Raw genomic sequence first — 15,722 nt, 5'->3', positions numbered from 1 at the left:
TCATATATTTTTATGATATATACCAAATGTTGACATTGCAACTGTCCAATCTAGTGCAAATCTCACTTTTTTTTAAAGTATTTTTTAATTTTTATTTCAGTATACAATAGGTATCCTCAAATCCTATAGGTTAGGGCAATATCAACATTAACTGACATTTCTGAGAGGTATGGCAGCTTAACTGTTTCCATGTGCAGTACAGTAACTGAATGAACATGTTTTTCCTTTTCTCCTCAGAAATCAATGAGTGTCTTGAGTTTGACACATGTGCTCACTATTGTACAAACACTAAAGGATCCTACAAGTGTACTTGTGACAAGAATTTCAAGGAAATCAATAGAAACTGTATAGTAAAAGGTATGGACCATTTTATTACTGTATGTTCTAACTGAATTACATTGAACTATCATCTTGATGTGCCACAAATTGAGCTAGGATTTTTTTTACTGTTGTAGTTTCAATTGATATACAGTATTGTATTTGGTATTTTTAAGCTAAAAGGAATTAAATCAGTATACTGTTAGTATATTATGTATTTCTATAAACTGCAAAATGTTCTTGAATATTGTATACCATTTATTTGAAAAGATTAGTTTTATTCAATAGATGAAACTGTACATTATCCTTACCACTCTTCATTGTAAAGATACTGTCATAGTTATCAGATAACTTTTACATTAAGACAACAGGAATGTATAAGTAATACTGAATGTATACAAGACCAGTCATTTAACAATTTAGATAGTTTAAAACTGAGCTGTTTCTGATGTGACCAGTAAGGATTATATTAATAATGATTGGCAATATTCACTAAAATCTATTTCACATCTTTTCTCTAAAGGGTTAAAGTTACGGGTGTATACACCACTGTGATACAGTGCCTTCGGAAAGTATAATATATTCTAAATGTTGTTGCGTTACAACCTTGAAATTAAAATATATTAAATCATTTTTTTCTTCTCAACCATCGACACACAATACCCCATAATGACAGGGAAAACATGTTTCGACATTTTTGCAAATGTATTGAAAATTAATCATAAATATTCACACCCCTGAGTCAATACTTTGTAGAAGCACATTTGGAGTCGATTACAGCTTTGGTATATCTTGATTTGGGGATTTTCTCCCATTCTTCCTTGCAGATTTTCTCAAGCTCTGTTAAGTTTCCAAAGATTTTCAATGGAATTCAAGTCTGGGCTTTTGCGAGGCCATTCAAGGACTTTCACATTCTGGTTTGTCTGTATGCTTGGTGTCATTGTCCTGTTGGAATGTAAATCTTCGCCTTCACTCCAGTCTTAGGTTGTTTGCACTCTGAAGCGGGTTCTCATCAGGGATTTGCCTGTATTTGGCTCCATTAAATGTTTCCTCTATCCTTACCAGTCTCCCAGGCCCTGCCACTGAAAAACATTCCCATAGCACATCACCTGGTAGTGATGGTGTAAGACGGGTGGTGAGCTGTGCCTGGCTTTTTTCCAGACATAGCGCTTTGTATTTAGGCCAAATAGTTAAATTTTTGTCTCATCAGACCATATCTCATCAGAGTTTTTCACTTGCCTTTTTGCAAACTCAAGGCATGCTGTCATGTGTCTTTTTCTCAGGAGTGACTTCTGTCTGGCTACTCCTATAATGCCCAGATTGGTGAAGTGCTGTAGAAACTGTTGTCCTTCTGTCATGTTCTCCCATCTCAGCCAATGAACTCTGTAGTTCTGTCAGTGGTCATTGGGTTCTTGGTCACCTCCCTGACCAAGGTCCTTCTTGCCCGGTTGCTCAGTTTGATCGGACAGCCAGCTCTAGACAGAGCCTGGGTAGTTCCATATTTTTTCAGTTTCCCAATGGTGGAGACCACTGTGCTTTTGGAAACTTTCAACATTGTTGTATACCCTTCCTCACAGTGGCGTGCCTGGGGCCTGGGCCTTCAGTGAAGTCCTACACAGTCCCACCCGAATTAATCCACCTCTTATTACCATCATTATGGTACCATGGCTCTAGACACTATACATTTAGACAGAAACGCAGTATAACCAGGCGTTGCGTCACCTTGAAATTGACATTTTTATTCAGAGAATTGCAGGGGAAGAGTACAATACCTTTTCATTGTGCAGCTTCGTTGCCCTGCGCGCTTGTTCGTTGAGCTGTAGATCCACTCGGGTGTCCCCAAAAGTTTTCAAAAGCACCATTGCTTGTAAGTGCCCAGCCGTACTTTGGTGTCTCGTTGCTGCCTTGGTTAGACAACTCAAGTTTGCAAAGCCAGTGTGACTCCAAACACCAAATCGATCACTTGCAAACAATAGGCATTCCCAGCAGTACAGTTTGCAGTGCTTCTCGGAGCCTGTGAGCCATTGATAGCGCTCGTAGTTGGAACTTTGAAAGTGGCGAAAGAACCCCTTTCCCGCCTGTGACAGGCTTTGTAGCGTCGGCGTCGACCTCTCCTGACAATGTCTAACTTTTCTTGAAAAGTTTGTCTTGAGAATGGCGTTATAATTATATCCTCGACCAAATCGATATCTTCTCCTTCCGCCATTGTGGGTTGAAAAAACAGCTTCGTAGTACGCAAATTAATTTGTTTATCAAATTCAGTTTCCTAGTTCTGAGATTCTGCATAGACCTGCCCATATAGGACCTGCCTCTCAATATTGGTAATCCAATCAAAAGATGTGTATGCACTACGCCTGCTAGCTGGCTCCTGTGTAACACTGGAGCCAGCCAGCAGGCGTACAATAGCCAACTCTAAAGCTGATTGGTTGACACTAAATTTTAATTTCCATTCACTTTAAGCTACAAGCACCCGCACTGTTGATTCTGAAGGCCTGAGGGCAGATTTTAGACCCCTGGCAACACATCATGGCTGAATATGATTGGATAAAAGATCTAACATAAAGACCAGCCCTCCAAATCTCAACCTGGGGCTGGAAGCAGTGCAACCAAGAGGAAAGCTATGAAATGAAGAGTATAACTCTTACTCTGGGGAATAATTTAATACATATTTGTGGGAAAATATATTTAAAAAATATATATATTCTGATGATGTTTAGGCCAGCAGAGAAGGCCTTGCTGGTCCTGACGGCCCACCACTGCTTCCTCAGATATATGCCTCATCACAATTCTATCTTGGAGATGTAGTTTCTGCTCTGACATGCATTGGCAACTGTTGGACCTTTTATATAGACAGGTGTGTTTCTTTCTAAATCATGTCCAAACAATTGAATTGGCCACAGGTGGACACCAATCAAGTTGTAGCGACATATCAAGGATGATCAAGGGAAATTGGATGCACCTCAATTTGGAGCTCAATTTGGAGTGTCATAGCAAAGAGGTGTGAATACATATGTAAATTAGATATTTATTTCATTTTCAATAATTTAGCAAACATTTATAAAAACATGTTTTCACTTTGTCATTATGGAGAATTGTGTGTAGATGGGTGAGTGAAAAATACATTTAATCCATTTCGATTTCAGGCTGTAACACAACAAAATGTGGAATAAGTCAATGGGTATGAATGCTTTCTGAAGGCACTTTTCCCATTTTAATGACATATCCCCTCTATCCCCACTATTCCTACTGATTGGCATCACAGGTAGTAGTAGTAGTAATAAATTACTGGTCTTGTTACTATGTGATTATATATTATTATCCTGATCCACAAGGAATATGTGATATATGGGGGCAGTTTGTTGGACGCAGATTCATCCTAATCCTGGAATAAAAAGAAAAATCAAAGTAGAATCTGCATCAAAAATGCTTTTTAGTCCAGGTCTAGGCTTAATGTGTCCAGAAAACTGCCCAAGAATGTTTATATATGACTTGATTGCCATATATTATACTTTTTTGCTTCTGTAAATTAAATTATGCTGTCAAACTGTTGTTTAAAACCCCAAATGGAATTTAGCCACTTTTCATTTTTTTTGCATATTAATAACTCAACAACGGGCAGGACCAGAAGATCGAGTGCTCTACATAGCTAATGACACTGAAATCCGAAGTTTTGTGTATCCGTTTAACCAGAGCCATGGACACAAACTCCTCACTCGCATCGAGGACAATGCCCGCATTATTGGGATGGATGCTCTGTTACACCAACAAAAGGTTATCTGGGCTACCCAGTTTAACCCCGGTGGACTTTTTTACAAAGAAATCCTAGACAAGAGTCAAACTAAAACTAATGTCGGAAACATAGTAAGTATTTCCAAAGGTGTGGTTAGGGTGGTTGGAAAGTCTACTTTACTTTGAAATGTATGATATTGTCCATTCAATGTCTGCTTACTAATATCCACAGGATATCTACAGTAATGTTTAAGTAACACTATCACAAGATATGCATGTTTTTTTCTTTTCTAAATCCATTGAATCTACAGTATGTCTTGGTTACTGCATTTGAGCACAATTAATTATAAAATGATTAGCCGTGAGAGCGTGAATATAGCAGTGAGTGCTTGAAGATGAAATGTACATCATATAGTCACATATCTCATGTGAGCTAGAGTACAGAACATTAGGTGCCAAGCTTTTTCCAGGTTTTGTTTGAAATAAAGGAGAATAACAACACATTTTTGAAAAATGGTCTATGTTCCTAACCCCCTCTGCCTTGATGTTGGACTGTCTGTCAATGTGCGCACCTCTCTCACTCAGGGAGACAAGGTGGAGCTAGAGCGAGAGCTACGTCACAGGGTTATACAGCCCCCCACTCAGTGCAGTGCTAGATAGAACTTTATGGAATAAAATATAAACGTTCTGTCACAGCGAAAATACTAAAATAGGGAAAGCCAATCGATTGGGAGATGTGGCATAACATTTTATGTGAACAATTTGGGTCGCGGGTTCACAATTGTACCTTTTCCGAGATCCCGGCCAAGCAAGGAGGGAACAGCAGCCAGCTCATGCAACAACACACACACAAGGGGGCTCCTCAGAAACACAACACACTGGAAGTTTTCAAAATGGCCTACATTCGACATTAGCACATCACCCAACACAACACGCCTCTGGTGTATTTTGTTAGAAGTTTGAAATATATTGCACAATAGGCAATAAGGTTTTTCCCTGGTGCGAGTACAGTACAACACGCATAACAAGCTTAATAAATGTATACTGAAGAAAAGCTTCACCCACATTTAGATAAGAAAATATCCGCCTACCTTTCTATCATGTCAACCATCCATCCAAAACAAATAATTCCATGTGTCTGCCTTTTGTCTCGATAAACTTTCACATAGCCTATTCCATGATATGGGGTAATCCAATGAGCAACACTGCAGCTGTTGATTGCAGTGATCATCATTCTTCTGTGCTATACATAATCAATATACGACTTTCACATGTAGGGTATTTTATGCAAGAGTATTTGATTTAAACATAGGCTATAGGAATACTTTTCAATAATGGTTACATTATGACATTCTTCTGCTTGCTCGAGGAAGGCAATTTGGCCCTGGCTTGCAAATTAAATCCTCTGCATAGTTTTGTAAATGATTGCATTATTATACCGATTTGAAAATGTAAATGTAGGCTAATAATCATTTTAATAATAGAATATTTGATCTACCCCAATGAAAACTTGGACAGTGAGCATGAGTCGCATTTCGATAGCCTAGCTACTGATGCATGCATCTATCTATTATATCTGCAACAAATGAATTTAGAAGGATATGTTTGCTGTCAGCTGGCTACTGTAGGAACATTACAGTCTAATGAAACATTTGTACATAAATGAGCCTTTTAGCCCATATGTGTCATCCTATGAAGTGGGTGTTATGTTGCAATCTCACTAGTCTTTCATTCTACATTTAGTAGATATATTTTGGTGTGTAGCCAACTGTTAATAGGGAAGATGGACAGTGTTGATTGGCAGGTGCAATTATGTACAATGGAGTTACAGGATAAAAGTGGGAGGCGGACTAAGGTCGGCTCCTTTCCTCAGAAATTGTCAAATTGTGAACCCGTGACCCAAATGGATCACATAAAATGTATATGCCATATCTCACAATTGATTGGACTTCACAAATGTTGTATTTTTGGTTTGATAGAATGTTTTATATTTTTCGTAGATTAAAGATATTACACAAAGTTCTATCTAGTGCTGCGGCTACTGGAAAGTTTTATAACTCTGTGATGTAGCTCTAGTTCTACCTCGCTCTCCCTGAGTGAGAGATATACACGCTTTGACAGACAGTCCATCAACTAGTCAGAGGGGTTTAGAAACATAGATATATTTTTGAAATTTGCCAATGTTCCCCTTTAATGCAATGAATGTCTCGGACGATTCATTTTTCTCATTTGTAGATATGGCTACTGACAAACTCAAAGAAAGCCAGTAAATTGTTTTACGATTAATGACACACATCTTTCAATGTCATTTGGAGATACTATTATTCAAATACCATGATGTACAGTGCCTTGCGAAAGTATTCGGCCCCCTTGAACTTTGCGACCTTTTGCCACATTTCAGGCTTCAAACATAAAGATATAAAACTGTATTTTTTTGTGAAGAATCAACAACAAGTGGGACAAAATCATGAAGTGGAACAACATTTATTGGATATTTCAAACTTTTTTAACAAATCAAAAACTGAAAAATTGTGCGCGCAAAATTATTCAGCCCCTTTACTTTCAGTGCAGCAAACTCTCTCCAGAAGTTCAGTGAGGATCTCTGAATGATCCAATGTTGACCTAAATGACTAATGATGATAAATACAATCCACCTGTGTGTAATCAAGTCTCCGTGTTAATGCACCTGCACTGTGATAGTCTCAGAGGTCCGTTAAAAGCGCAGAGAGCATCATGAAGAACAAGGAACACACCAGGCAGGTCCGAGATACTGTTGTGAAGAAGTTTAAAGCCGGATTTGGATACAAAAAGATTTCCCGAGCTTTAAACATCCCAAGGAGCACTGTGCAAGCGATAATATTGAAATGGAAGGAGTATCAGACCACTGCAAATCTACCAAGACCTGGCCGTCCCTCTAAACTTTCAGCTCATACAAGGAGAAGACTGATCAGAGATGGAGCCAAGAGGCCCATGATCACTCTGGATGAACTGCAGAGATCTACAGCTGAGGTGGGAGACTCTGTCCATAGGACAACAATCAGTCGTATATTGCACAAATCTGGCCTTTATGGAAGAGAGGCAAGAAGAAAGCCATTTCTTAAAGATATCCATAAAAAGTGTCGTTTAAAGTTTGCCACAAGCCACCTGGGAGACACACCAAACATGTGGAAGAAGGTGCTCTGGTCAGATGAAACCAAAATTGAACTTTTTGGCAACAATGCAAAACGTTATGTTTGGCGTAAAAGCAACACAGCTCATCACCCTGAACACACCATCCCCACTGTCAAACATGGTGGTGGCAGCATCATGGTTTGGGCCTGCTTTTCTTCAGCAGGGACAGGGAAGATGGTTAAAATTGATGGGAAGATGGATGGAGCCAAATACAGGACCATTCTGGAAGAAAACCTGATGGAGTCTGCAAAAGACCTGAGACTGGGACGGAGATTTGTCTTCCAACAAGACAATGATCCAAAACATAGAGCAAAATCTACAATGGAATGGTTCAAAAATAAACATATCCAGGTGTTAGAATGGCCAAGTCAAAGTCCAGACCTGAATCCAATCGAGAATCTGTGGAAAGAACTGAAAACTGCTGTTCACAAATGCTCTCCATCCAACCTCACTGAGCTCGAGCTGTTTTGCAAGGAGGAATGGGAAAAAATTTCAGTCTCTCGATGTGCAAAACTGATAGAGACATACCCCAAGCGACTTACAGCTGTAATCGCAGCAAAAGGTGGCGCTACAAAGTATTAACTTAAGGGGGCTGAATAATCTTGCACGCCCAATTTTTCAGTTTTTGATTTGTTAAAAAAGTTTGAAATATCCAATAAATGTCGTTCCACTTCATGATTGTGTCCCACTTGTTGTTGATTCTTCACAAAAAAATACAGTTTTATATCTTTATGTTTGAAGCCTGAAATGTGGCAAAAGGTCGCAAAGTTCAAGCGGGCCGAATACTTTCGCAAGGAACTGTACATTGATCTAGATCTAAAGTTTGAGCCATTGTTGTCTCATTGGAAACATTACTGTAAAGAATAACCTGATCACACGCAATACTTCTTACACATTAAGCATAGGCTACTAAACCTTTACTAGCATCAAGTATTGGATTAGACATACCGCTATCATGTTTGATAGGGGAAAGAATAGTGAGTGCATCTAAATACGTCAATGGATAACACAATTCTTCACATCTGAATGTTAAACTTTATTTGCCATATTTAATACAAATACCTTGAAAGTATTTGTCATGTTCACGCTTTCATGTTTACAAGCTCTGATTTTCATTGCAGTGTTCAGACTTCCGTAGACCGAGGGATGTGTCTGCTGACTGGATTACAGGAAATATCTATTGGACAGACCATTCTCGAATGCACTGGTTCAGCTATTACACAGCCCACTGGACTAAGCTCAGATACTCTATAAACGTGGGCCAGCTCAGAGGGCCAAATTGCACCCGTCTGATAACTGACATTGCAGGAGAGCCGTACGCCATCGCTGTCAACCCACCGCAAGGGTAAGAGCATCCTTTTCATTCAATGTTCAATTTCATCATTATGTTGTCACTTTATACCTTTCTGCTTTATCATTATTTTGTAACTCTGCTGAAGGAAGACGGCTGTGCAATTTTGAAAAATGCATCCAAGATGGTTTCCAAAATGTGTTTTCTTTACTGATTTGTTAAGCCATACATACAGTATTTGACAGGGTTTCCAGGGATTCCATAAATATATCAGTGGTTCCAGGGACTCTATAAGTATAGATGGGGATTACAGGGATTCTATAAGTATAGACAAGCATTACAGGGATTCTATAAGTATAGACAGGGATTACAGGGATTCTATAAGTATAGACAGGGATTACAGGGATTCTATAACTATAGCAGGGATTCTATAAATATAGACAGGAATTACAGGGATTCTATAAATATAGACAGGGATTAAAGGGATTCTATAACTATAGCAGGGATTCTATAAATATAGATAGGAATTCCAATCTCTGTGCATTTAATCCCCTGATATCCATTAGACCAGATGCTATGGAGACCCAACAGAAAATACTTGTCTTTGTACCTTCTACAGGATGATGTATTGGACAGTAATAGGTGATCATTCTCATATTGAGGAGTCGGCTATGGATGGGACTATGCGTAGGATATTTTTGGAAAAGAACCTCAGGAGACCAACAGGTATCTACAGTACAGTGTCTCCTCATGTCACATTAGTATGTTTGATTTAGCTAACATACTGTACCATAGGATAACATTTTTTCACAATCTTGTTAAAGGCAATGACTGTAGGAGTTGGTAAGACAGCAAATACCGATCTGGGACCAGGCTAGTTGTAGACTAGAGGATAAAGCTGGTTAAAATAAGGCCATGGAAAAAGTTAATGAGTGTCTCTGACAGACCAAACCTGTTGTTATGGTCCTGGGGGAGACACTTGGTGCTGATCTAGTTTTTAAAGATGGTTTGGCCTCCTTTAATATCAGGGACCCATGAACTGTCTCCAAGGTAGAAGGAATTCACAATCTGTGTAAAAACGCACACCAATTTAATCACCATGGCAACTTGGGTATTTTATCCACACATATTAGATTTAACACCAAAAATCTGTAATTAAAAAAAAAATATATATATATATATATATATATATATATATATATATGCTGGTATATGCAGTACCAATCAAAAGTTTAGACACATCTACTCATTCAAGGGTTTTTCTTTGTTTTTACTATTTTCTACATGATAGTGAAGACATCAAAACTATGAAATAACACATATGGAATCATGTAGTAACCAAAAAAGTGATTCTTCAAAGTAACCACCCCTTGTCTTGATGACAGTTTTGCACAAACTTTTGACTGGTACTGTATATATCCTGTAGAATGATTCCATTTAAATGTTAATGAATTTCTCTCAGCTGCGTAGGAAGTGAGGTACCAAAAGGAAATAGATTAAATAACTGTCAGTTTATGCAGTCTATCCGCAGTTTATATGGAATGTTGACAGCTGCAATCCATGCAATTGTGTTCAAATATTTCAAGAACATTGTTTATAATCTGAATGTTCTCAGAATGAAGGCATCCATATTGATCTTTACAAAATTCATGAGGAAAATAAAGTTTGTTCTCTCATCCTTACCAGGTCTGGCCATCGATTACTTCAACCAACGTTTGTACTGGGCTGATCCTGAGCTCTCCGAGATAGGCAGTGTGAGATTGGATGGGTCGGACCCTCTGGTTGCAATCAGGGACAGACACGGTAACACCACTCTGAGAACAAAACAAAGATTTACTTTCCAAGCACATACTAGCTACTGATGTGATCGTTGTTTAATTTCCTCTACATTTTATCAACAGATTGCTACAATAACATAGTGTGTGCGTTTGTGTTTAGTGTTTCCCTTAGGATTTTTTCCAGCAACTGTGGCAAAGTTGCATTGGGGGGTAGTGGCCGTGGCCAATGGCACAGTCTACCACCAAAATGTTTAGAGGCCCTCTTGGCTGCAGAGACAGCATTTTGTTATTTTAAAGTACATTTCCTGCAATTCTACACATTTTGTTAACACGTATGCCGTGTTTGCATGATATCTGAGTGACTCATACATTATAACAAGATCAATAGGGGCTCCATGACATGACAATTTTTATTCTCCCTGACTGTCTAGTTTTTATTTTGTTAGTTCTCAAAGGAAAATATATAGCTCCATTATCTTTTCTACATACTTTATATTTGGTTTTAGGCATTTAAGTTTGCACTGAAAACATTTTACCATCCCAAATAGGATTTTCTAAAAAACATATATATTATTTTATTTTTTCACAGTGTTCATGGTCATATGCTTCTTTCCACCCTGCCTTCATTCTGTTTCCATGGCTGTGTTCCCAGGAATATCCCAGCCATACAGGATTGACATATTTGAAGACTACATCTACGGGACTGGTCTAAAACATGAAGTCTTCAGAGTTCACAAGTATGGCAAACAGCCTGTGGAGTTTCTCCACTTGGGTCTCGAGAAAACGACCAATGTCCTGATCTCCCACCGATATAAGCAGCAAGATGGTAAATATATCAAATCTACTGCTGTGTTTCAATGGGTAATTTAATGAATACAAATGTTAATAAGGGTCTTGGGTAATGCAGGGAAATTAGGAGGGTCATGTGCATAGTGAAAGTACCATTTCAATAGCCATCAAGCTTAAAAGGGGGCGGCAGGTATCCTAGTGGTTAGAGCCGAAATATTGCAAGACCGAAAGGTTGCAAGATTGAATCTCCGAGCTGACAAGGTAAAACTGTCGTTCTGACCCTGAACAAGGCAGTTAACTCACTGTTCCAAGGCCCTCATTGAAAATAAGAATTTGTTCTTAACTGATTTGCCTAGGTAAAAAATGGAAGTATAACAATGGCAACTAACATGATATGCCAGTAACATGATATGCTAGTAACATGGTATTACCGTTTTGCCGTTTTGGTTAGTGATTATTGTCTTATTTCACTGTAGAGCCTTCAGCACTGCTCAATATGCCTCAATATGCCCTCTTGTCTCACCTCCCACACATGCGGTGACCTCACCTGGTTTAATTGATGTCTCCAGAGACAATACCTCTCTCATCGTCACTCAATGCCTTGGTTTACCTCCACTGTATTCACATCCTACCATACCTTTGTCTGTACATTATGCATTGAATCTATTCTACCGCGCCCAGAAACCTGCTCCTTTTACTCTCTGTTCCGAACGTACTAGACGACCAGTTCTTATAACCTTTAGCCGTACCCTTATCCTACTACTACTCTGGTGATGTAGAGGTTAACCGAAGCCCTGTAGCCCCCAGTACCACACCTATTCCCCAGGTGCTCTCATTTGTTGACTTCTGTAACCGTAAAAGCCTTTGGTTCATGCAAGTTAACATTAGAAGCCTCCTCCCTAGGTTTGTTTTATTCACTGCTTTAGCACACTCTGCCAACCCAGATGTCTTAGCAGTGTCTGAATCCTGGCTTAGGAAGGCCACCAAAAACCCTTACATTTCTATCCCAAACTATAACATTTTACAACAAGATAGAAGTGCCAAAGGGGGCGGAGTTGCAATCTACTGCAGAGATAGCCTGCAGAGTTCTGTCTTTACTATCCAGGTCTGGGCCCAAACAATTTGAGCTTCTACTTTTAAAAATCCACCTTTCCAGAAACAAGTCCCTTACCGTTGTCACTTGCTATAGACCACCTTCTGCCCCCAGCTGTGCCCTGGACACCACATGAATCGATTGCCCCCCATCTATCTTCAGAGCTCGTGCTGTTAGGTGATCTAAACTGGGACATGCTTAACACCCCACCCCATCCTACAATCTAAGCTTGATGCCCTCAATCTCACACAAATGATCAATGAACCTACCAGGTACAAACCCAAATCTGTAAACACAGGCACCCTCATAGATATCATCCTACCCAACCTGCTCTCCAAATACACCTCTGCTGTCTTCAACTAGGATCTCAGCGATCACTCTCATTGCTTTCGTCCATAATAGGTCTGCGTTCAAACGACCAACCCTCATCACTGTCAAACGCTCCCTAAAACACTTCAGCGAGCAGGCCTTTTTAATCGACCTAGCCCGGGTATCCTGGAAGGATATTGACCTCATTCCGTCAGTAGAAGATGTCTGGTTATTCTTTAAAAGTGCTTTCCTCACAATCTTAAATAAGCATTTCTCATTGAAAAATATTTGAATCGGGAACAGATATAGCCCGTGGTTCACTCCAGACCTGACTGCCCTTGACCAGCACAAAAACATCCTGTGGCATACTGTATTAGCTTCGAATAGCCCCCGCGATATGCAACTTTGCATGGAAGTTAGGAACCAATATACACAGTCATTTAGGAAAGCAAAGGCTAGCTTTTTCAAACAGAAATTTGCATCCTGCAGCACAAACTCCAAAAGGTTTTGGGACACTGTAAAGTCCATGGATAATAAGAGCACCTCCTCCCAGCTGCCCACTGCACTGAGGCTAGGAAACACTGTCAAAACCGATAAATCCACGATAATGGAGAATTTCAATAAGCATTTTTCTACGGCTGGCCAAGCCTCCCCATTTCTCCTTCACCCAAGTCCAGATAGCTGATGTTCTGAAAGATCTGCAAAATCTGGACCGGTACAAATCAGCAGGGCTAGACAATCTGGGCCCTCTCTTTCTAAAATGATCAGCTGAAATTGTTGCTACCCCTTTACTAGCCTGTTCAACCTCTCTTTTGTATCGTCTGAGAACCCCAGAGATTGGAAAGCTGCTGCGGTCATTCCCCTCTTCAAAGGGGGAGACACTCTGGACCCAAACTGTTACAGACCTATATCTATTGTACCCTGCCTTTTCTAAGGTCTTCAAAAGCCAAGTTAACAAACAGATCACCGACTGTTTCGAATCCCACCGTAGCTTCTCCGCTCTGCAATCTGGTTTCCGAGCTGATCATGGGTGCACCTCAGCCGTGCTCAAGGTCCTAAACGATATCATAACCTCTATCGATAAGAGACAATATAGTGCAGCTGTATTCATAGATCTGGCCTAGGCTTTCGAATCACCACATTCTTATCGGCAGACTCAACAGCCTTGGTTTCTTTCTTTTCTCTGTATACATCAATGATGTCATTCTTGCTGCTGGTGATTCTCTGATCCACCTCTACGCAGATGATACCATTCTGTATACTTCTGGCCCTTCTTTGGACACTGTGTTAACAAACCTCCAGACGAGCTTTAATGCCATTTAACTCTCCTTCTGTGGCCTCCAACTGCTCTTAAATGCAAATAAAACTAAATGCATGCTCTTCAACCGATCGCTACCAGCACCTGCCTGCCCATCCAGCATCACTACTCTGGACGGTTCTGACAACTACAAATACCTAGGTGTCTGGTTAGGATGTAAACTCTCCTTTCCAGACTCACATTAAGCATCTCCAATCCAAAACAATCTAGAACCGGCTTCCTATTTCGCAACAAAGCATCCTTCACTCATGCTGCCAAATATACCCTCGTAAAACTGACTATCCTACCGATCCTTGACTTCCGCGATGTCATTTACAAAATAGCCTCCAACACTCTACTCAGAAAATTGGATGCAGTCTATCACAGTGCCATCCATTTTGATACCAAAGCCCCATATACTACCCACCACTGTGACCTGTATGCTGTCCTTGGCTGGCCCTCGCTTCATATTCATCGCCAAACCCACTGGCTCCAGATCATCTATGAGTCTTTGCTATTTAAGGCCCCGCCTTATCTCAGCTCACTGGTCACCATAGCAGCACCCACCCGTAGCAGTAGGTATAGTTCACTGGTCACCCCCGAAAGCCAATTCCTCCTTTGGCCGCCTTTTCCTTCCAGTTCTCTGCTGCCAATGACTGGAAAGAATTGCAAAAATCACTGAAGCTGGAGACTCATATCTCCCTCACTAACTTTAAGCACCAGCTGTCAGAGCAGCTCACAGATCACTGCACCTGTACATAGCCCATCTGTAAATAGTCCATCCAACTACCTCATCCCCATACTGTATTTATTTATCTATTTTGCTCCTTTGCTCTCCAGTATCTCTACTTGCACATTCGTCTTCTGCACATCTATCACTCCAATGTTTAATTGCTATATTGTAATTACTTCGCCACTATGGCCTATTTATTGCCTTACCTCATTTGCACACACTGTATATAGACGTTTTCTATTGTATTATTGACTGTATGTTTGTTTATTCCATCTGTAACTCTGTGTTGTTGTATGTGTCGAACTGATTTGCTTTATCTTGGCCAGGTCGCAATTGTAAATGAGAACTTGTTCTCAACTTGCCTACCTGGTCAAATAAATGTGAAAAAATAATAATAATTTAAAAAACAATAGTAACGACAATTTCGCATTGATATTCTATCTGGTTCACCAACACAGACTGCAGATAACTGTGGGTCCACAGTCTGGATGGAAGTGCAAGTGTTTCTTGAGCTAGTTTTTCATTTTCTCAAGTGTGGGACATGAGAGTCATTTCATCTCCCATGTTAGGAGCAATCAAACCAATATATCCTTCATCCTCTGCCTCCCCACTTCTCTTTTCACTGTAGCTCTCGGGTGCTATTTGTTATCTGTATCGTGTTTATAGTTGTGGAGCGTCAGGCACTAAAGGGCAGCTGAACCGTTCCCCAAAGACTCATTAGTCCAGCTTCTGCGGCTACTCTCTGTTTATTATCTATGCATAGTCACTTACCTCTACCTACATGTACATATTACCTCAATTACCTTGACTAACCTGTGCCCCCGCACATTTACTCTGTACCGGTACCCCTGTATATAGCCTTGCTACTGTTATTTTATTGGTGCTTTTTAATTATTTGTTATTTTTCTATTTTCTTCTTCTTTTTTTGTGTGTTTTACGTCAGCTTATTTTAGCAAATACTTTCTTGACACTTGTTTTTCTTAAAACCGCATTGTTGGTTAAGGACCTGTTGTATTCAGCGCATGTGAAAAATAAAATGAGATTTGATTTTTGTAGCCTACTCTTTAGGCAGCATAAGTTAATGCACAGCTAGCAGAACAGAAATACCAGGAGTGTTACATGCTGACCAGACCGCACGAGTGCTGATTTTGTCCCCCCACACCAGACGCAATCAGGACACGAAATATCAAAACAAACTCTGAACCAATTATATT

The 15,722-nt window shown here is 39.9% G+C and overlaps 1 protein-coding gene across 1 annotated transcript in view; it reads left to right on the top strand.

Annotated features, from left to right (window-relative positions):
* Positions 1-15,722, top strand: part of LOC112224856 (low-density lipoprotein receptor-related protein 1B) — a 365,574-nt gene that overhangs the window by 326,379 nt on the left and 23,473 nt on the right. Inside the window, 6 exon segments of the mRNA XM_042306367.1 lie at positions 238-357; positions 3,938-4,179; positions 8,340-8,563; positions 9,129-9,235; positions 10,196-10,312; positions 10,940-11,113. Coding sequence (XP_042162301.1) covers positions 238-357; positions 3,938-4,179; positions 8,340-8,563; positions 9,129-9,235; positions 10,196-10,312; positions 10,940-11,113 — 984 coding nt within the window.

This window comes from Oncorhynchus tshawytscha, linkage group LG26 (genome assembly GCF_018296145.1).
Source record: "Oncorhynchus tshawytscha isolate Ot180627B linkage group LG26, Otsh_v2.0, whole genome shotgun sequence".
NCBI lineage: Eukaryota > Metazoa > Chordata > Actinopteri > Salmoniformes > Salmonidae > Oncorhynchus > Oncorhynchus tshawytscha.
Note: the sequence above shows the minus strand (reverse complement) of the source record. Positions and strands in the feature narration are given on the sequence as shown.